General features: G+C 41.6%; 1 protein-coding gene and 1 long non-coding RNA gene across 5 annotated transcripts in view; one reads left to right on the forward strand and one right to left on the reverse strand.

Moving 5' to 3' along the window:
• LOC309383516 overlaps window positions 1–22,915 on the reverse strand; it is a 113,709-nt gene that overhangs the window by 76,950 nt on the left and 13,844 nt on the right. The gene's annotated exons all lie outside the window — the stretch shown is intronic.
• WNT10A (Wnt family member 10A) overlaps window positions 12,241–22,915 on the forward strand; it is a 65,650-nt gene continuing 54,975 nt past the window's right edge. Inside the window, exon 1 of one of the 4 annotated variants that reach the window (XM_081936156.1) lies at window positions 12,241–12,751. In XM_081936156.1, coding sequence (XP_081792282.1) covers window positions 12,687–12,751 — 65 coding nt within the window. In that variant the 5' untranslated portion in view covers window positions 12,241–12,686. Of the gene's footprint in view, window positions 12,752–21,392; window positions 21,716–21,766; window positions 21,911–22,915 lie in introns of those variants that run through there. The other 3 variants (XM_081936157.1, XM_081936155.1, XM_081936158.1) reach the window with 3 other exon arrangements.

Consider the following 22,915-nt stretch of genomic DNA (forward strand, 5'->3'; position numbering starts at 1 on the left):
TAACAGCTCTCGAGTCTGAAGCAGGAATGTAATTTGAAAAAGCATCTCAGACTCAACTTCCCTGGTTCTATTGAACTTCAAGGCAGGGAAAGAAGATACACATTCAAACTTCCAAGATTCTTTTATGTAATCTTATGATAAAAGTGGTATTATTCATAACCTTGGTTTCCTGGTAGATTACTTGAAGGGTAAAAGATGCAAGTATTGGAATGTTCAGTGATGGTTACTTTAATTAATCTCAAACTAGAAATTAATAGTTTGCTTTTAGAGGAACTAATTTAGAACTATTCTGTTAAAATTCCTAAATGCTGTTTATTCTGCCTATCTCTGTCTTTATATGAAGGACAGAGACCAGAAAATTTCTTGCAAGCCTAGCAGTGCTGTGGAATAGGATGCCATTTTAGCATGTCATTTGTTGCTAGAATGCCATTTTAGTCCAGGGCCCTCCAGGTCCTTGAAAAAAGTTATTAGATTTGCATGCAGTTAACTCTCGTTTATAACTATAGACCTATCTTTAAAGATAAAGGTAAAGGTTTCCCTCGCACATATGTGCTAGTCATCCTGACTCTAGGGGGCAGTGTTCATCTCTGTTTCAAAGCCAAAGAGCCAGCGCTGTCTGAAGATGTCTCTGCGGTCATGTGGCCGGCATGAATAAACTCAGAAGGCGCATGGAATGCTGTTACCTTCCCACCAAAGGTGGTCCCTATTTTTCTACTTGCATTTTTATGCGCTTTTGAACTGCTAGATTGGCAGAAGGTGGGACAAATAACGGGAGCTCATTCCATTATGTGGGCACTAAGGATTCGAGCTGCCGAGCTGCCGAGCTGCCGAGCTGCCGAGCTGCCGAGCTGCCAACCTTTCTGATTGACAACCTCAGCGTCTTAGCCATTGAGCCACCGCGTCCCCTGAGACCTATCTTTATCAATGAATTAATTTTTGTCTACATTAGCCTTCTCATATTGGTATCTTCCATTTTAGCTTACAAGTAGAACTCCTTTCCAGTTGGTTGAAGATTCCAAGGATTGCAAACTGACCACATTAAACAGGCCACTAGATTGGAAAAAACTGGTTTGTTTTCAGGACAGGCATACTTTACCTGGGTTGTAACCTTCTGACAGATTATTAGATTGTAGGAGAAGATTAGCTATTCTGTATCTCTTTGTTGCCCACTAAGGCTCACCCAGATTTTTGCAATACAAATATTACAATTTAGGAGTAAAAGTTTTTACTTGGGACAAAATCTGATCAGTAGGCCTCAATCAACAATGTTGGTTTGACTTTGGACAAGAGGGCTGTATAGCAGATCCCCAAACTTAACTTTTTGATTTGATTCATTAATATGTAACAATTCAGAACATTTATATTTTATAAAATCTTGGGGCACCTATCTTTTTAAAAGAGTAAAAAAAAATCATGATAATTCTACTGAGGGAAGTAGGAAAGTGAATTGAAAATAAGCTAATAACATATTTAATAACAAACATTTAATAACAAAGTAGTTATTAGTCTAATATAACTCAGCATCCCATCACATATTAGTTAATGGGGCACACAACTTGAGTATCACTTTCCGACCTAGAGTATGGACTTAAAATTACAAGTGTTTTCCTGGTTACTGAGGGAAAAGATGCTAAGTTTGGTAGATCATTTACTCAATCTAATAAAGTTATTCTATCCATTTAGCTGTCCATCATCCATTATCTTAAAATATGGTAAGGAACGAGATTTCTCAACTTTCTTGGCCCAGTGTTTAGAATGGGCCCTATCTAAGTTGCTTCTCCTTCTCCTACTGTTCTTTCTGGGTATCGGTGTACTCATCTCTAGGAGCAAGCTGATGGCATTGTTTTGAAAACTTACTGGGTAGATTGCAGGTTTGTGGTTGTTCTCTAGAAGGAGGGCACCTATTACAGAAAAGCAGCTGTTTACATGGAGGTCAAATGTACAACTCTAAGGTTATAGCCCAGTCATAGCCCCTAGTAATAACAGCTCCCACCCTAGCTAGAGAAAAACATGGATCTCTGCCTAGGTAGAAACTGCTGAGCCAGCTACTGTCATGATATACCACATTTAAACACCCAGCCGAGCCCATTTACGCTAAGGTTATGATTATAGAGATGAAAGCAATGATTTAGACACCTGTAAATAGTAGAGCAAAACCCCATTGCTATCTAGCTGATTCCGATGAACTCAATGATCTCATGTCCACTGCGGTCAAAAGTGACCAGGGATTTGCTCCCCAGCTGCTCAGTTCCTCCTGATTCTAGGCTTCTAGGGTCATTTCTGCTATAGTCAAATTCAGATGCAGCACAGAAACAGATTTGCTGACTCCATCTTTAAAACACTTAGCCTAGGCCTGCTCCGTACATTTGTATTAATTATGAATATAAAGGAGTTGAGCTACCATCTAATTAATTTGCAGGCTCATTTAAACATACGTACATATGTTCTCAAGGTCAAAGCCCAAGATCAGGGATGGGCTGTCTGTGAGATGAAACCTCTTGGCATAGAAACTAGAGTCTGCTGTGGTATTCCTGCTGCAATTCAGAGCCCTTTCTTGGGAGAAGAGGGCGAGTCTCTTGACTTCTATTTTGTCCTCCAACCAGGGGTGAAATTCAGCAGGTTCTGACAGGTTCTGGAGAACCGGTATTGGAAATTTTGAGTAGTTCAGAGAACTGGTAGCGGAAATTTTGAGTAGTTTGGAGAACCGGCAAATGCCACCTCTGGCTGGCCCCAGAGTGGGGTGGGAATGGAGCAGTATCCTTCCCCTGCCATGCCTACCAAGCTATGCCCACCAAGCCACACCAAGCCCACCAAGTTACTGTCATGATATACCACAGAACCAGTAGTAAAAAATATTTGAATTTCACCACTGCTTCCAACCCGAGTGGATCCAAATTGCTGCACTAAAGCAGCTTGTCCTTTATAACAAGGTAAGAAAACCCTCCAGGGGGAAGCTAGGTCTTTCCCCCCCAATCACAACTTGGTGTCCACTGCTACAGTTCTTGGTGTGTGCTTGAAGGTAGAGGTAGCCAAACTTTGGCATCCAGTAGAACGAGGGCGATTAGTTCTAGGTGGAAAACAATGTTAAGAATGTCTTTAAAAATCCCCATGACCTCAGTGGGTTCATTCATTTTGCTTTCTCAAAAAGAGGAGGAATATCCCAAGTATGTGAATAAAAACAATGTTTAATGTCTGGCTTGGTTCTTTTATATACATAGACATATATACGGGTTGTATCCTTGTACAGTTGTGCCTTGGAATGTAATGGAAATCATATTTTGTTTTAAATGAAGAAAAGGCTTTACTCCGGGGACTAGGCAAAATAGTGTAGGGGAATTTTCCTTGGCACTGGTAGGGCTCTCTGGTTCCTTCTTTTAATTTTAGCCAATTCTTTTAATTAAAAAAAATTACAAGAGAAGATGACATGAGGCAAAATGAAGTTTCAGCCTCTGGCAACATCTTTAATAATGAAAAGAAAAGAATATTCTTTATTGGCCAAGTGTGATTGGACACACAAGAAATTGGTCTCCATTGCATAAGCTCTTAGTGTATAATAGAGTGACTCTAAACCCCACATAGGGCCCATAGGCATTCTCAGCATATAAAATGGAGGGGTGCAGTTCAATATTCCATGAAAAATATGTTGTGGGGTAAAATAAGAAACACATCTGTATGGGACAACACAAAACAACCTAAGGGACTAGTGAGGCCATACGGATCTCTCTTACTCACTTCATCTTCTGAACTCCAAATCTCAACTAACAAATACTCTGTCTTACACACTGGCAACAAAAATCAGAACACCAAATACAAAATGGGAGGATATGACTTCGTAGACGACCCTCATTCTCTCAAGGACCTAGGAGTACTCATCTCAAACGATCTAAGCCCCAGAGCTCACTGTAACAGCATTGCCAAAAAGGCATTAAGAGTTGTTAACCTAATTTTGCGAAGCTTCTTCTCTGATAACATTGTACTGCTAACTAAGGCATACAAATCCTTTGCCAGACCAATTCTCGAATATAGCTCGTCTGCCTGGAATCCACACTGTATATCGGACATTAATACAATTGAACGGGTCCAGAGGTATTTCATGAGAAGAGTCCTCCACTCCTCTGCTCACAATAGAATTCCTTATGTCACCAGGCTCAAAATTTTGGGCTTGGACAAACTGGAACTATAGTACCTACAGTCTGACCTAAGCATAGTACACAAAATTGACTGCTACAATGTCCTACCTGTCAACGGCTACTTCAGCTTCAACTGCAATAATACATGAGCAAACAATAGATACAAACCCAAGGTAAACTGCTCCAACTCGATTGCAGAAAATATGACTTCAGCAACAGAGTGGTCAACGCTTGGAATGCACTACCTGACTCCATTGTTACATCCTCTAACCCTCACAGCTTCAACCTCAAACTGTGTATGGTGGACCTCACCCCATTCCTAAGAGGTCTGTAAAAGAGGCCATGCATAAGCACACAAACATGCCTTCCATCTCTGTCCTATTGTCCCCATTTATTTGTACTCATTTCCTTTGTTCATGTCCATATTTATACTTATACCTGTTATCTTGTACATGTTTGACAAACCAAATAAATAAAGAAACAAATCTGATCCTTCTGAGGAGGACCAGACATTGTGGCAGCCATGTTGCCAACAGTCTCAAAGCACATTTGCATATTTAAAAGATGCTCAGTAGCCAAACCTCTCCCTGCCACATAGTATTAAAGATTGGGTGGAGTGGGGGGTGGGGGGGAGAGAGAAAAGATATTTAATTAAAGTAATTGCTCTTTGATTGATCTAATTGCTACTAGCAACAGAATAAGAATTCATGAAAAGGAGCCTGCAATAGTTTTCAGTTGCATTTTTCCAACACAATGTTGGAAAGACAGTGTGTAAAAGAGCATCTTTTGGCAGGATCTGTGTATGAAAAACTGTACAGAATTTGAAGTGGAAGACAAAGAAAGAAGATTTTAAAAACAAATGGGAGGTGAGGGCTGTGGAGAAAAATAATCCACAAAAAAACCCCCCAAAACCGAACACCCATTCCTTGTGGAAAAGGAAACTGACAGTCCCATGATTCACGATTGGGCTACTATTAAAAGAATTCCCTGAATTATTTTATTCAAGATTTTGCCATTTTCTTTTTTAAAAAAACCTGAATGGCATTTTATGCTCTGCAAGCACCCCCATATTTGTCCTGTTGAGATTTTAAGTGAAAATTACTGATTTTGAACTATGTGATTTGTTTGTTTGGGTTTCGGACAGAAATAACCAGCATAATAGATGCCTTCCCCAGTGGCCAGCTTAATTAGTATGAGCAGCTAGCCAACAAAAACTGTTTCTTTTATAATTAATGACAACAGGAGGCTGATCATCTGCTCCTTTCCAGCTAGCTGATTTGCTGACTGCTGGTGGAATGGGATGAGGATTGTGGGTGCTTCCATGGGGATTTATACATGTGCCAGAGAGAGGAAGAGTGTGCTTAGATGTAGCCCTCAGGCTAAAAAAAAAAGCCTCACAATTTTTATTTGAAATAGTTAATTGGCGGCATCTCCGTATTGGGTATAAAAAGGAATTTAGGAGTCCAGGGAAATCACAGGACTGTGTTGTTGTTGTTGTTAGTTGAGAAGTTGTGTCCAACCCATCGCAAAGCCATGGACAACATTCCTCCAGGCCTTCCTGTCCTCTACCATCCCCCGGAGTCCATTTAAGCTCACGCTGACTGCTTCAATGACTCCATCCAGCCACCTCATTCTCTCTCGTCCCTTTCTTCTTTTGCCCTCAATCTTCCTCAGCATTAAGCTCTTCTCCAGTGAGTCCTTCCTTCTCATTAGGTGGCCAAAGTATTTGAGTTTCATCTTCAGGATCTGGTCTTCTAAGGGTTGATCTCCTATAGGACTGACCAATTTGATCACCTTGCAGTCCAAGGGACTCACAGGAATCTTCTCCAGCACCATAGTTCTAAAGCCTCAATTCTTTGGTGCTCAGCCTTCCTTATAGACCAACTTTCACAGCCATACATTGCAACTGGGAAAACCATAGCCATGATTATACACACATTTGTTGGCAGGGTGAGGGTGGGGTGTAAACTTTTCCCAAACGAATTTTATTTTAAATTATTATACATTTAATGAATGTATTATTCATTATTATAAAGGGTTAGTCAAAATTGACTTTTGTCCTTTATGTTGGTGATTTAACTTTTACTGTACAAATGGTAATGCACAGTATTCTACATTCATGTCTTCTTTGGTTTTGCTCTTTTCCTTTTTAAAGTGAAGTTATATAAACAGAAGCATTAAAAATGTTTATTTTATCTTTATTACTTCTTTTAGATTTGCTCCCTTTTCAGATATGTTCTTTATTTTTCCAAAGAAAATATGGTCACAGGAATTATACCCCTTTATACTCCTTTCTGGATCTACTTCTGGCAAGCCAAAGAAATTGCATGAAACAATTTTTGAAATACAGCCATTACACTGTGAACGTAATTTGGTTAGGTCAGTCCAAAAATTTATGTAATCCTGTTCCCAAAATGGGAAAATAGAATGGATGGATTCAGCTGTTTGTGGGAAACCCAAACACAGATAGTAGTCACTCTTTCTCTCATGTGCCCCCAAAACTGGTGTTGAGAGATTTGTTGTCTCTAATATTGGAGATAATATACAGCCAAAATTAAAGCAATTCCAGTTGTTAGCGATCACAGCATTTTAAAGTAATTTATAGTTTAATTAGCCTTTGTGTCTTTGAAGTACTTCCTTTTATCTGTCTGGAATGGTCTACCATCCAACTTCATTGGTCGACCTTGCATTATGGAAGACTGAGAAGATGTAGCTTCCATTTAATCTACAATAGGTATAACTTTATCTATTTCACTTCTATCTTCCCTTGACGTACTTGGCCTCTTTTCCTCAAGGTCTATCCTAGGAATATTTTTGTCCCTTGATTATTCTGTTTGCCTTCAAAGTGCAGAATGGATTGAAACTGCAGCAGAATTAATACCTGTTCAACCACAGCTTAGTAGGAAAGGATGATTAAAATAGGACACTTCTATTTGGCTATTAATATGGGTTTCCTTCCCTCCCCAATGGTCTAGAGCATTGACACTAATCTATCTATATAGAAATGACTGTGTGTGTATATGTTCCAGCATAACTCTGGAACACCTCGAGCAATTTCAACCAAGCTTGGTACACAGATGACTTACTCTCTGGAAACAAGAGTGTGTGTGGGGGGGTTAAGACAACCCTAACACCCCCCGGGGTCTGTGTTCTATTAAGATACACCCTGTTGTGCCTTAAAATGGATTCTACTGTACTGCCTTAAAATGGCTTCTACTGCACAGCACAGTGGAGTTGCCATGGTAATGGCTTCACAATACTCCACAAGGGGGTTCCCTCCGGTAAGGGGGAAAATCTAATATTAGAAATTACATTTGGTCCAGACATTTGTGAATGTCTAATACAGGATTGGGATAAACAAATACCCGGGCAATGCCTGGTTAACAGCTAGTCTGGAATAAAGAAAGATTCTCACTCTTTGTTGTAAAAATACTATTTCACTTGATCTGGCAAACTGTCACGTTTCCCGACTATCCAAAGATGCCTGAAGTGATGGTGGCACCAAACACTTTGCTGTAGAATGCAAACCCACTTCCCATCCTAGCCCAGCTACTACTCAACTCTTTAAAATCTTACTGCGCCATACTTGCCCTTGGTCCATGCAATCTCTCTTTCTCTATCATAGCATTGCCTGAAGCAAATCACTTCACCCTACTGCATGGCAAAGCTGGCCCCAGTTTAAAGATCCCTTCAATTCAAATGTAACTGCTGCATTTAATCTTGGTTGCTGGTCCTTTTCTTTAAGGTCTTCACCGCAGCTGTTTCCCATACCCAGGACTGGATTATCTCATCTGTAAGTGGTAACTTTTTCAAAGAATGATAATGAACAGCAATAATGGCACCATTTATAAGTGCCTCAAAGGAAGATAACCTTAGCCGCCTGCAGACATACCTCGAGGAACCTGCGTTGCACAAATAGGAAAGATAACAGGATGAATAGAAACAATCTAGTCAAACCTGCAAGAAAATGTTGCAGTATGAGAGCGGGAGGGTTGATTTGTAATGCCAACCAATCATAGAATACAAAAGGCAAATATCTATCTGGTTCTCTATATTTCTTCCACTAATAACGAACATTTCCCGACTATGAATAATCTAAGTAGGGTTTTATTTGAAGTCTTCTCCAATAAAGATTCATAGTAAAGTTATTTTTAAAAAAACGAACAAAACTCTTCTCATCTTTGACTTTTGTCAACTCTCCAGTATTCTCCTTTTGGGTTTGGCCTGGACCATTTGGATTACATGACAGAATATTTAAGGAATACTTTTCTATTTATATACGTATAGCACCTTCCCCCAAAGTAGCATGTTCTATGTCCAATGGACCATAAAGCCTAGCTTTTGAGATGAGATTTACTTAGATAAACATAGGCTAGGAGAAATCTGAAGCAAGAAGTGAGACTATACTGACATTTAGAAAATATCATTCAGTCATAAAGAGCATCATGGGAGAACGGGATGGCGAATTAAATGAAAGTAGATTACTTTGAATACTTGGACGTGGTGTTCTTAAGAGAAATCATTAGCATAGCAGCACCAGAGAAAATATGGGCAAAATAAAGACTTGGCATGCTCCTGGACTCATGGCTTCTGTTAGAATAGCAGCTAGAAGCCATAGCCATGTGATGTTTGCCCCATTTCTTTTGGTGCGCCAGTAATTCAAGAAGACCTAAGAATATTAAACTAAATCCTCATTACTACCATAGCACCACTGCAATATGCTGTTCATGGAGCTGCCTTTAAAAACCACTTGGAAACTACAACTGGTCCAAAATACAGTGGCCCATATACTAACTGGTACTGCGCTCTGACCAGCTCAAGGTTGACTCAGCCCTCCATCCTTCCCAGGTTGATAAAATGACAACCCAGATTGTTGGGAGCAATCTGCTGACATTTGTAAACTGCTTAGAGTAGGCTGTAAAATGAGGACCCAGATTGTTGAGGACAATAGGATGACTCTGTAAACTGCTTAGAGAAGGCTTTAAAATTAGGACTCTTTTTGTCGGGGGTAATAGGCTGTCTCTGGAAACTGCTTAGAGAGAGCTGTAAAATGAGCACCCAGACTGTTGACGATAATACATTGACTCTGGAAACTGCTTAGAGAGAGCTGTAAATCACTGGGAAGTGGTATATAAGTCTAAGTGCTATTGCTATTGTAGCTGGGAGCAAATTGCACCTGTTCTTCAGGCCCAGCAGTAGCTGCTAATGGGCTTCTGGATACTTGAACCCAAAACGTTGGTTTTACCTGTATTTACTTGTATATACCTTTATTGCTTTGCCCTTAGCTATCTCTAAGTGGAATTGGAAAAAGTCGGTCTCGGGAGAAACAATTGATAATTTCCTTCTTCTGGGGAAATCAACAGGAGGGAAGCAGGGAGAGTTTTCAGCAGCAGAGCTGGCTCTTTGGAACAGCCTTGCTGTAGAAATTAGATGGATTCCTCCTTGATCGTATTTAGGAAAATATTAAAAACCGAGCCCTTTCACAGAGCATTTATGATCTAGAATTAGCCATTAATATAGCTATGGATTCAATATGATGACATATGTTTTGATTCCATTATGTTCAATTATTTCAGGCCTTTCCAAGTAGGTGTTTTGAATTAGTTTGCAATGGAAATTTAGTCATTTTTTTTAATCTTGTAAACTACAGAGAGTCATATCTAATCATGGCAGAATTCTCTATGGTTTATAATGTATACCTTTCTTGAAAATAGGTACATTTGATATCAAACACTGGCTCTGGACCCTGCAACATATTTGCTTTCTAGCTTTTCCATTAATTAAAACAATTTTAAAAATCAGTAATTCTCAGGTGCACAGATATGCTGGGTACCACACTGAGAAATCCAAGAGTAAAGGCCTCCTATTAAACAGTCAGTCTAATAATCCAGTCTTTTGCAACACTAACCATCAGGAAACCATCCTCTCTGAAATGGTATAGATTCCCCTGCTTGTGCAGGGAGTTAGACCAGATGACCTACAAAGTCCCTTCCAACTCTGCTAATCTATGTTATTGTCTGAAATGGTATAGGGCCGTGATGGTGAACCTATGGCATGTGTGCCCAAAGTGGCACATGGAGCCATGTCACTTGGCACGCGCGGCATCGCCCGTTCCTCTTCTGGGTTTCTGGTGCGCATGTGCACACAATGATCAGCTGCCCTTCATGCATGCGGAAGGGCCAGAAACTAAAAGAGCTGGTCTTCCATTTTCTGGTGTGAGCGTGCATGCCAGCCAGCTGATCATCGTGCGCATATGCACACCAGTAATTAGAAGACTAGCATGCTGGCATGCATGCACATGTGCATGCCAGAAACTGGAAGTTCATTTTCTAGCACACTCCTGCCTCCTGGGCAACTCCTCTAAACCCTAACCCTAATCCTAACCCGGATTGTTAATGAGAGTGCATGCTCCCTTTTCGGCACTTGGTGCTGAAAAGGTTCACCATCACTGGTAGAGTTTCCTGCTTAAGCAGGAGCTGGACTAGGTCCCTTCCTACCTCCTGCTTCAGTTGCTGAAGACCGGGTTGGACCTAATGGCTTAAGCATGTTTTTCCAACTCTATGAATCTCTAGTCCAAGGGAACCAAACAAGAGGACCCCCTATTATAGAAGGTCAATTGAATTGTGTATTTGCTTGGATATATATATATATACGCCTGAACATTTAAATATGGAAAGGTGCTGCTAACTATGTGTACTAACTAATTTGTACTTTTAAAAAAGCCACAATTGATTTCTGAACTGTTTGGCAAGTTAGGTAGTCCTCAACGTACGACCACAATCGAGCCCAACATTTATGTTGTCAAGTGAAAAGCTTGTTGAGCGAGTTTGCCCCATTTTACCACTTTTCTCATCACATTTGTTAAGTGAATGACCGTGGTTCTTAAATTAGTAACCCAGTTGTTTAAGCAAATCTGGTTTCCCCCTTGACTTGGCTTGTCGGAAGGGAAACCCCGGGACTCCAGGACGCTGCAACCCTCATAAGATGTGAGTCAGTTGTCAAGCATCCAAATGTCAACCACGTGACCATAGGGATGCTGCAACGGTCATCTGAGTGAAAAAGAGTCATCAGTCCCTTTCCCCAGGGCTACTGTAACTTTGAACGGTCACTAAACGAACTGTTGTAAGTCGAAGACTACCTGGAGAAACCTGCAAAAACGGGGGGGGGGAGGTTACTAATGCTAGCCGTCCTTTGTGTTGTCCTCAGAGTAGCAAGCAGAGAAAGAAAAGTGCTGTGAGGGTTTCCTAGGTGTGCATCTCCAGTGTACATCTTGGCGAGCCCTTTGGCTACTTGGCTTGCATGCCCCCCATAGAGAGGGCCTACGAGCGAGCGAGTCTGTCCCGAAAAGGCTTAAGAAAGCGCCAAGTGCCAAGCGAGGCCGAGCAAGCTTTGCGAAAGGGGCGAGCGCCTGAGCCGGAGCGTCGCTCGCTCTCCAGCTGTGCCAAACGGAGCGGCGCGCCTGGCCTCGCAGCCTCTTCGATGTCTGCGTTAAGGCGACGGCCGCGCGGGTTCCTGTGGCGCGCAAGGCGTTTGAAAATGCGCCTGCCTTCAGGAGCGCGGTTGGCACACGCTTCCCGACCCGTCCTTTGCCTGCTCGCCCGCCTGCCCGAGGGCTCCTGCACGGGCGTGTCGGGACTCGGGCTTGGGGCGCTGGCTCGGTAGTTGAGAAACGCGACGCGCGGGGAGAGAGAGAGAGAGAAAGAGAGAGAGAGGGCTTTGCTGCCGTCCCGTCCGAGAAACCGCCGCCACCAGTTTGCCTCCTTGTTCACTTTCTTCCCGGCACCTCAATCGCCAAGACCGGGGCGGGCATTGGGGCTTTGGCTGAAGCCGAGGGTGCCCAGTGGGTCGGGCTGCCAAGGCCGCACGTGCCTTCTGACCCCACCTTTGCCCCCACCCCCCACCCCCGGAGAAAAGATCGCTCTGCCCAAGAAGTGCTGCTGCAGCCCTGCTCTAGTTTCCACCGTCGGGTGGGTGGGTGGGTGGGGGGTGTTTCCCAGTTGCAAAAAAAGAAGAGAGGGTGTGTACTTAGATAGTAGGGCGTGGGGGGGGGGGGGGGAGAAACCATTGCCAGCCTCCTTTTCTTCCCTTCTGCGCCCAGCGCGCTCAAATGGGGGCGGAGGAGAAGGACCTGTCCGCATGGAGTCCCGAGAAGCTTCGCGGAGCCAGTTGCTCTCGTCTGCAAGGGGTAACGTCCGACGTTTCTTCGCCGACCAGCCACCCTGGTGAAGAAGGAAGAGACCGGCGGAGAGAGGAGAGAAGGCAGGCCCGAGGTGCTCCTCGCAGGTGAGATCGGCAGATCTTTTGGGAACAGCTGTCAAATTAATACAGCTCCCCCCCACACACATCTCCCACCCCCCAATTGACATAAACAGAAAAACCAAAACTGAACACTCTCCACTGGGAGGCAATTGACGAAGTTCTACAAAAGAAAAAGTAGCCAGAAGTGACAAGGCAAGAATCAAAGAGTAGAAGGGAGGACCTACTGCCCCATCTTATTTTGGCTGGCGCTGAAAGGAGAGGAACCAGCTGGTGGAGACGGGACTTCCAACCTCCAGGATGGGACAAGCCTGGCTGCTTCTTTGGCTCTACCCCCTCCTTCTCCTCAGCCTCTGGGGCCAAAGGTAAGAAAGAAACCCCCTTCCTCTTTTTATTTTGCAGTTCCTTAGCAGCCTCCCCCTTGCCAGATTCGGTTTCTTCAGGTTGGTAGGCAAGACCTTCACCCCCATAGCCAGGGCTTGGCAGCGTCCTTCTTCAAATTCTTTCGCCCCTGGGCCAGCCAGTGCACCATACTAAAGGGAGATTAATGACACATCCCTGGCTAATGCAGCTCTTGTAAGCCCCCCAAGGGCCTGGAGGCTATGTCACTTGGGAGCTGTTTCTGTAATTACAGCTCTCCCAGGAATGTAGTGTCGAAGCAGATTTGTCTTTTTTGCGAGTGGCTCTAGTCATCAGGATTATTTCACCCCCGCTCCCCCCCCCAGCACATTATAATCCAGGCTGTCATCTCCTTCTACAGACGTATTCTCACCCTGTGGGTAATCTTGAAATTCTCGCCAAGAGGCATTTGCTTTGACATGAAAGCGACCGGGAGAGAGCCTTCATTTGTCAGTGTCGATTTTGGAGTTCATCTCTGAATATCTAGGGTTAGGAATTTGTTTCGCATCTTCTGGAAACGGGGTTAGAGGAAAGGAAGAAATCAGTCTCCCAAGTGGTTGTGTTCTAACTTGTTAGCCATATTTCTCCTACACCGTCAAAGCCGGGGACAGTAGAAAGATTGATTCCTGCTTGATCCATGTATGGAGCAGCTCAATTCACTTCTTAAGTTTGAAGAAAGATTATCATTATTTGTAGCTGGGGGCGCCAAGGGGGGGGGGAATCCTTTAATGGATAAATTTTAAAGATTCTTTTGATCTTTGCCGTCATTCATTTGAAAGGGTCACGGACCTGAGATGGTCTTCCCTAAAACCGTGTTATCTTTTCTACAGCATATGCAGTTCCTAATTGAAAACTTACTATTTTAACTTTGTTGAGCATGGTACGTCTCTAAGACAAGGTAACAAAAATACCAAATTTGTGGTTTGCGTGATCTTTCTGTAGGCCTTGATGTTCAGCTGGTATTCATGGCACGCAACTACCCATGTTGTGTGTTTGCTGTCAAAGTACTGCAGAACCCAATTCCTTTACTATGGGGGAGTTTTGGGACATAGTTTTAGTATTTAGAAAAGGAAGAGCTGGTCTAAATTCCATTTATGGCACGAAGCTTATCAGATAACCTTGAGCCACAATCTCATACAATAGTGCTTTCCCTGCAATCTTTTTTTTAAAAAGGTAATGTAGAATGGATTACAAAAGGAACTAAGAGACTGATACTGACTGATTAGTACTGACTGATCAAGTCTCAGAAACTTGATAACAGAATTGGGGAGAGATTTAAAAGGATAAAGAAGGCTCAATGTTTGGGGGTGTTAATTTAGAGCATATATCTTAGCCTTCCAATATGTACGTGTCAAAGTTGCCAAGAATCAAAGGATGTTTCTTCACGATGAAACCCTAATGAGAACACAGCCATAACTTAACAAATAATTAATAAAGCATCTGGGGTGGGAAACAGCACTCTTTCCAATTTTGGGAGAAAGGTGGAGGTCAAATAGAGAAATGGGATGCATGCTTGGTTCTGAGTCCCGGGGGGTGGGTGGGAGGGGGGTTGTCTTATTCTGTATACAAATTAGTAAGTTAACTTCTTTTCTTTCATCTTTGTGACTCATTTTTACAATAGGGATGGGCAGGAGTTGTTTATGTTGCTCAAAAGCCAACGGATTGGAGGTATTTTATTTATTTTTTAATGGGGCAGAGGATACGTTTATGAATGAATCAATCAGCGTCACGTTTAGAAAAGGCTGGAGGATGCCACGCAGATTGCTTTCATTACAGCAAGCAAAGTTAGGCTGTTCAGAGCCACCTTATTTAAAAACACACACACACACACACACCACACACTTAATCATTTCTTCGAAGGGCAAGTCCCTTGCTTGAGGGCTAGGAGCTGATCACTTCCAAGAGCAGACATGCCTCTCTTAAGCAGGGCCCACTTACTTCAGGCTTCAAGTGAATTTTGGATTTGGCATGGATTTTCAGACTGGATCAGGGGAGCCCTTCCCTTTTCATAAGTAGGCAATGCAAACTGCCTTTCTGTTGTAGTTCCTCGAGATGGGTGCAAGAAACCAGGCATGATTTCGAATGGGTTTAAGGGGGGAGAGAGTACACGTAGTCCTCAATTTACAACAGCTCATTTAGTAACCATTCGAAGCTATGACGGCCGTGAAAAAAGTGACTTACGGTCATTATTCAAACTTAAGGCCTTTGTAGCCTCCCCGTGGTTACATGATCAAAAATTCAGGTACTTGGCAGGTGATTCACGTCTATGATAGCTGCAGTATCCTGGGGTGAGTGACCCCCTTTTGCGACTTTCTGACAAGCAAAGTCAATGAACGCCATCACTCTGCTAAACAAATAATTCCCTCCCCACTGTCAACTACTCACTAAGGCTGCATTACTTTTACTATGAGTCTTCTCATCATTCCTATCGCCCATCTCTTGCAACTTATGACTGCAGGGCTTTGTTGCTTTGTTTGTAACTTTGTTGCTTGTATCCTTACGATTTATACTGATATTGATGGTTTCCTGATTGTTTATTTGTACCCCATGACTATCATTAAGTGTTGTACTTTATGATTCTTGATGAATGTACCTTGTCTTTTTATGTACACTGAGAGCATATGCACTAAAGACAAATTCCTTGGGTGCCCACACTTGGCCAATAAAGAATTCTATTCTATTCTATTCTATTCTATTCTATTCTATTCTATTCCATTCCATTCCATTCCATTCCATTCCATTCCATTCCATTCTATGGGGAAGCCAGATTCAACATGGTATTAACTTAACAACTGCAGTGATTCACTTAACGACTGTGTCAAGAAAGATCATAAAATGGGGCAAAACTCACTTAACAACTGTCTTGCTTAGCAATGGAAATTTGGGACTCTCAATAATGGTCGTACGTCAAGAGCTACCTGTACTTCGTGATACTCTGAGCCACATATTCTTCCTCAGATCATGATATGCAGATCATTCATATTATTTTGCGCACAGAGAATCAGACAAGGGAACCCTTATTTTCTAGAAAGATCGCTATAATTTAAGGGGGGGGATTGACCAATGTAGTAGAACTATTATTTCTTGTGATTTAGAAAATTCTGTGGGAGCAACTTAACACTAAAAATGCCTTTTCAATAACCATGTCATACTTCTCTTTCATTTTGTCATCAAGTACCATTCCTAAGCATGTATTAATGTGTTTCCCCAGAAATAAGACAGGGTCTTATTTTCTTTTGACCCCCCAAGACAAGCGCTTGGCCTTATTTTTGGGGAGGTCGTATTATTTTTGAGGTGCAAGAGGCGGTGAGCGTGGTCACCTCATGGCTCCTGCTGTGCTGCAATATTTTCGGGAAGGGCTTATTTTAGCGCATGCGCTCAAAAGCCCGATTGGGCTTATTATCTGGGGAGGTCTTATTTTCAGGGAAACAGGGTATTAGCAAGACTGATATCCCTGTCTTATGGTTGCAGGTACTTCTTTCTCTTAAATAAAGGATTTTGCATTTGTTTCTATTAAACTCCAATCTGCTACATTGATTCCATTCTCTAACATGTGAAGATCATTTCTGAATTTTGCCTGTCTTCTGGAATCAGCTGTCCAACCTAGTTTGTCACCAGCAAATTTGATAAGCATTCTTCCTTATCTAAGTTATTAATTAAAGCATGGAAGATTCAGAAGCAACCCTGGTACCGTGTAATTAGGTAGTCAATACCTAGCTACACTTTAATTAGGAATTATTATTGAGTTAATAGTTTTCAGCCCAACTGTAGACCTATCATCTAGCCCCAGCTTAATTAGTTTGCTAATCAAAACGACATGGGATACTTTATCAGATAGTATTTCCAAAGTTGTTATATCTAGCCCATCGCCACAATATGCTAAGGAAATTACCCAATTAAAATATTATAGTTCTCTGTCTGGCAAATGTGACCAGTAGTTCCCTGGATTCTTCTTTTTCCCTATTTTGACGATTGGGACAACATTTACATTTAATAGCAAGTTATCCGATATTTCACCCACTCTTCAGGATGTCTCAGAGATCACAGACAGAGGTGGGCCAAGTGATCAGCAAATTTCTCCTCAGATTCTAAGGCAGAATCCCTTCGGCCTGGAGATCTGAACTCATTCAAGGTCAGTAAATATTCCCTGGCTTCATTTCTGTCAGCATTGAATGGGAATCCTGCGGTTCCCACCGGGCCTTCACAGATGCTGGATGGAAGGTGTTTCTTTCTCCGCAGAAGACGGAGACAAAATAGGAGTTCTACTTGTTCTTGGTTATCAGTTAGCATTCTGCTATGTTGACTTTAGTAGCTTGATCTGAGATTTTTCCTCCTTCCCTGATGTCATCTTTATACTTCGGGGATATCTATATGTACCCTTTTAGATGTTTGTATATCTTTTCCATGATTTTTGCTAAACATTTTGTAGAGCCATATTGGAATTTTCCGGGCAGTCTTCTATCTTCCCCTTGTTGGAACAGTTGTATGATGTCCCTTCCATATTTCCTTTTTTCAGACCCTCCACAGTGGTGGGATTCAGCCAGTTCGCACCTATTCAGAAGAATCGGTTGTTAACTTTCTAAGCGGTTCAGAGAACGAGTTGTTGGAAGAAATCTTATTTCGTTTTTTTCCACTTTACAGGGCTAATCCTCTAGAGGAAGGAAACATTCTGGTGTTGTTTCTAGCCTAATCTTTGTTGCCCTGCTTACAGAAACTGCCTCTCTGGTTAACCCTTATTACATTGTATCAACGAAGGCAAAGTGCCCATTGTCCTGAGTGACGTTGAGTTAGCCACGCCCACCTGGTCACATGACCACTGAACCATGCCTACCCAGCTGGTCATTAGGGCAGAGTTGTTAAATTATTTGAATCCCACCACTCCTGCTATCAAAAGCTTCTTTTCCTATTTTTCACTGTTCTGAATTTGTTAAGCTCTGTTTTCTGTATAAATAGTCATCTGTAGTTGAGTAGGCTGTAGGCTGAAATCTGGAGAGAAATGATGGGTTTTGATGGGGGGTGTATTAAGGAGTGTTCAGATATATTCTGCTTCCACTTCCTTCCCAAAGCCTTCCCAAATAGTGGGTGAAAAACATTCATTCATGGACCTTTAAGACATCACTGGATAGCTCCTTATGCTTTCCTAGATGATTGGAAAGCTGCCTTAGCCAATCATAGATTGCCTGTTCATGTCTTCAAATGAAGAAATCCAACACTACGCAATCATTTTCCGCACAACTTCCAGTTTGCCTACCTGTGCTGATCATAATCAGATCAAGGATGGTTGACCCCTTTGTGCCTTCCTTCATTCTCAGAGACAGTTATAAGTAACAAAAGGCAGAAATCTCCTCTCAAAACAGGCATCCAGAGTTTCTTTTCTAATGAAGTATCAGTATAATTGAACCTCCCCTTCATCATTGCTACTTTATGCCTCCTTGGAGAACATGCAGTTTGTTTTCGGAAAGTATGATCCATATCTTATACTTGGGTGATGGTTAATAGTGAACACCCAGTAACAGTATTGCTGTTATTTCTTTTTCCACTGATTTTAATCCAGATTCTCTCAAATTAATTCCAAGTTAATTCCAGCTAATTCCCTCGGATTTCTGTGCAGATGTGGCTATTTAAAAAAAAATACAGTGCAATTGTTCCTCCTTTTTATTATTCAGTTCTTGAATAAGTTACAGCCTTCCATTGTATTCATTTGCTGCAAACTCATGCTGCAGCTTGTTGTTATTATACAGCATTCTCCAATGGGTACACAAATTGGAAGTGACAGGAACTCTACACTCTGCTGTCTTCCAGTTTACAACAGGTAGTTCTCGCAGGCATGGCCAAACTGACTGCTCTGATTAAAGGAAAAAAATTAACAATTGACTTTGTCTCTAAATGGAAACCGCTTTTGGACTTTGTGCTTGAGTGGGGAAAAAAATGAAACTTTGATTTTAGGTTTTGCCGATTAGATAGGTTTGTTATTATAGAAATGGCTACTGTATATTATTATATAAAAGTATAATAATCTATAAAACTTTTAGATAAAACTTGAGATTTGACACTATTCTCTAATTCTACTGCACCAAAAGGAATGGAAGTCAACACTTTTTCTTTCTTTTTTTCCCTTTGTCCCACACTCTTCTCTTCCCCCTTTCCTCCCTTATTTTTCCTTTATTTTCTTTTGTACTTTTTTCATTTTATATTGTATTTGGATAAACTAATAAAATTTTTGAATTGTCAAGCGTACAGGTAGTCCTCGACCTATGGTCGCAGTTGAGTCCAAATTTTCTGCTACTGAGAGACTTGTTAAGGGAGTTTTGCCCCATTTTATGAACTTCCTCGCCACAGTTGTTAAGTGAATCACTGCAGTTGTTAAGTTAGTAACATGGTTGTTAAGCGAATCTGGCTCCCCCATTGACTTTGCTTGTCAGAAAGTTGCAAAAAGTGATCACGTGACCCCGGGGATACCATAACCGTATATAAATATGAGTCACTTGCCAAGTGTCCAAGTTTTGGTCACATGACCACGGGGGATGCTGCAACAGTCTTAAGTGTGAAAAACAGTTGTAAGTCACTTTTTTCCAGTGCCATTATAACTTTAAGTGGTCACTAAATGAATGATTGTAAGTTGAGGGCTACCTGGAGAGAACTCTGTTTGATCGGTCTGTTCATTCTACATGAGATGGACACATTGCCAGATACTAGTATTTTACTCAAAGTTTTAGGAATAGGGCTCTTTTTCATCATAGGCACAATAATCCCCCAGTTTAGCAAATTTTATATGTAGTAGACCAGTGATGGCTAATCTTTTCAGCATGGAGTGCCGAAAGCGCAGGTGCACACACTCTAATGCAATGTGCACATGCCTGCACGCCTCCACAACCCCGCACACCCCCAATGCATGCATATGCAACCCCTATGTTCACCCTGTGCATGCGTGCGTGACTCTTGTGCATGCACCTGCCTCCCAGTGCATGCGCCCACCACCCAATGCATGTGCCCATGCGCCCTAATGCCCCCGAGGCAGAGGCCTCAAAACCAGCTGGTTGGCCCCTCATGCATGCATGGAGGAGCTGAGCTGGGGAGACGGTTCACGTGCCCGCAGAGAGGCCTTTGCGCGCCACCTGTGCCACTCGCGCATAGGTTCGCCATCACGGCAGTAGACTAAGCCTGACTGTACATTGTGTGCTTCTGCAAATGCATGAAATCCTGTTTTGAAAATATGCAAAGTATGCCTACATAAAGTGCATTGGACATATAATCCTATTTGGATGAAACACTTATGAAACAACTTTGATCTAACCATATCGCTCCTGACGGGTTTTTAACCGGGTATTTTAATTATATTTAATTTCTAGGGGTTTTATATTCTGTATTTTAATTGTTTTTATCAATCGACCTCCTCCTTGTGTATGTCTCAGTGTATGTTTTTGCTTTATGTTTGTTTTGTTTACATATTTATTTCGTATGTTTTGTTGTACGCCGCCCCGAGTCCTTCGGGAGAGGGTGCGGCTAAGAAATAAATATATTATTATTATTATTATTATTATTATTATTATTATTATTATTATTATTATTATTATTATTCCTTTCTCTCAGTGTAAAAAAAATAAATGTATAGCAACTACAAAAATATATATAGAGAAAACGATGTACAGAAACAAATGAATAGAAAAAAAGATGACTATACAGTTCTAGTTTTTCTATGGCGGCTGTATGACAGTCATGCCATCTCTCAGCCCAACCCACCTACAGAATTGCTGTGGGGAAAATAGGAGGAGGGAAGAGCATGGGGTATATTCCCTACCTTGAGTTATTTATAAAAATAATAAAGGTGGGATAAAATAAATGAAAGCAAAGCAAAGCTGCGTTGTCCAAAATGGAGCTTCACTCATTCTTGTCAAAGACCTAATTACAGAGCCAGATCTCCAAAATATTAGCAGGGTAGGCCATTCTGGTAGGAACCTCATTGCCGAGGATAGCATCCGTGGAAAAATCAAAACATGCTCACTGATTATATTGCCACTGTTGCCTATTAGGCAAAGTTAATTCTGTCTGTAATTGGTGAACATCTTTAAAATAATCATTACAGATTCAAAGAAGCTATTCCATACTGTGCCATATACTTTCCAATAAAACATTTCGCCATCTATCTTTATAATAGAGTTTTTGCATGGGGCTAACAAATCATGAGATTCAAAACTCAGTTTATGCTCCAGTAAGACCCAAATCTGCTTAGGAAATGAAATACTTTTTTGGGAGCATGCGGGGACCGGAGTAATTGCCAAGATTTTAACAGAGATACGGAAACTTTCCATTAAAGCCTATGGAGGCTGAAAAGTTGGTTCAGAACTCATTCCATGTAAAATGTAGGTGCTAAAATAAAGCAAGAATGGTTTGCTAAGAGGGTACAGAGGAAACTACTCGCATGTCTGCTACTATAGGTAGTTTAATTAATTGAATTAATTTGATGATGTGGGAATTGGAGGGAGATAATTGTTGGAATAGCAAGCATCAGAAGGAATGAGATGCACCTTGTTTTGACTTGTCATCGTGGCCAGCACTTTGTTTCTTGGCTGTAGTTTCCTTGCTCAAAAAAAGTCAGCACTGAAACCAAGGAAGGGGAAGGGTTAATAAGGGATCCCTCCTTCTTTCCTAAGTTGCCGGGAGTTTTAACAGTTGTGTTTCTGAGTCGCTTTTCTCTCTCCCCTCCTTAATATATTATCGTTGGAACTTGCATTAATTAAAACAGCAGCAACCACCACTGCTCGTGACCTGCGGCCATTCCTGGTGAAATCGTGTTTCAACTCATGTAGAGCTATGGAGTGGGGAGGAGCAGGAAGGCAGGTCCTGCAGAGAGAGTATGCCCATTCTTGGAGCCCTTCGGTTTTCTTCCCCAGTGCTTTGGGGTTTGGACCTTTCTTGCTTAGTCTTCTCAGGTCAGAAAAAAAAAAGCATTTGTACATGGCTGGGTGGTGAGGAATTCTTTTTTTAATTGCGCAGACTCCGACTTCCTTAGAGAGTTGTAAAGTTGGGGTGCAACTTTACAACTTTTGTAGGTTCCTCCAGTGGTAAAGGAAAGATAGCCGTTCTGGTCAAACTGGGTGACCAATGAGGTTTGTCTGCAAAATAGGGTAAGTGAAAAAGGAATCTAGACTTAAAACTTGCTCTTTGTCCTTAAATACTGCCTATTTGGTTAGACCAGGCTGTCGGAATTTAACTCAGTCTCATTTGGCCATCATTACTGCATCCCAGGTAACTATAATAGGTTTTCTTTAACGGATAATAAACACTGCCTCTTTTGACAAATTTCATCCTATTTTTTTTTCCTGGGAAAGGGTCATGCTGAATAAACAAGGGGTGAATGGGAGTGGTTCGCAAGCATTCACACTGCAGTCTCTGTAGCCTCCTCTGTCAAATAACCTATATGTAACTTCTACTGTCATACTTAAGCAGGTTTTCTGCTACTGTACAGAAAGCACTAGATTGGGCACAACGTACTGTGTTTCCTTTAATTATCATTTCAGTGCATTACCCTGTGTCTCAGCTAGACTCTTTCTGGCTCCCACTCTGATATGTGTATTATCACTGTCCTTGAAGGCCTAAGAAAACATAGTTGAGAAATATATGGAATAGCATTAAGTTTCACCAACTGCGACATTTTCCAGATGTGTGGACTAATTTTGAGAATGCCCCAACAAGTATGACCATTTCTGGAAAGTCTACCATAACTATGTTCATGTTGCATCCATAGCTGATGTAACCATTTTTATTAAATCCAATTTTATTAGCTTATCTAACACATAAAGTCATGACAATATTCTAGGGCTTGCTTAACATGCTAGGTTAAAATACAGTTAGCTGCTTATGATTCAGCTTCTTAGTTGAAGACAAATAGGTAGTCTGTAAATGATTTATGAAAATAATTTTATCAAATGCATTTATCTTTTTGAGAGCTGCTTTGGCCCCAATTACAATTAGATGTCAGGCAGTGTTAAAAAAAAACTAAACGTATAAGATGCTTTTAATTTTGCTGGCTGCAGACACAAAGATTTAGTTTTATGCTTGCCCTACTGGGTGTGTGTATTTTATATGGGACCCATTCCCTAATTAAGGAGAAGATGAAACTTTTTAAAATC

This window comes from Natrix helvetica (genome assembly GCF_964273705.1).
Source record: "Natrix helvetica genome assembly, chromosome: 1".
NCBI lineage: Eukaryota > Metazoa > Chordata > Lepidosauria > Squamata > Natricidae > Natrix > Natrix helvetica.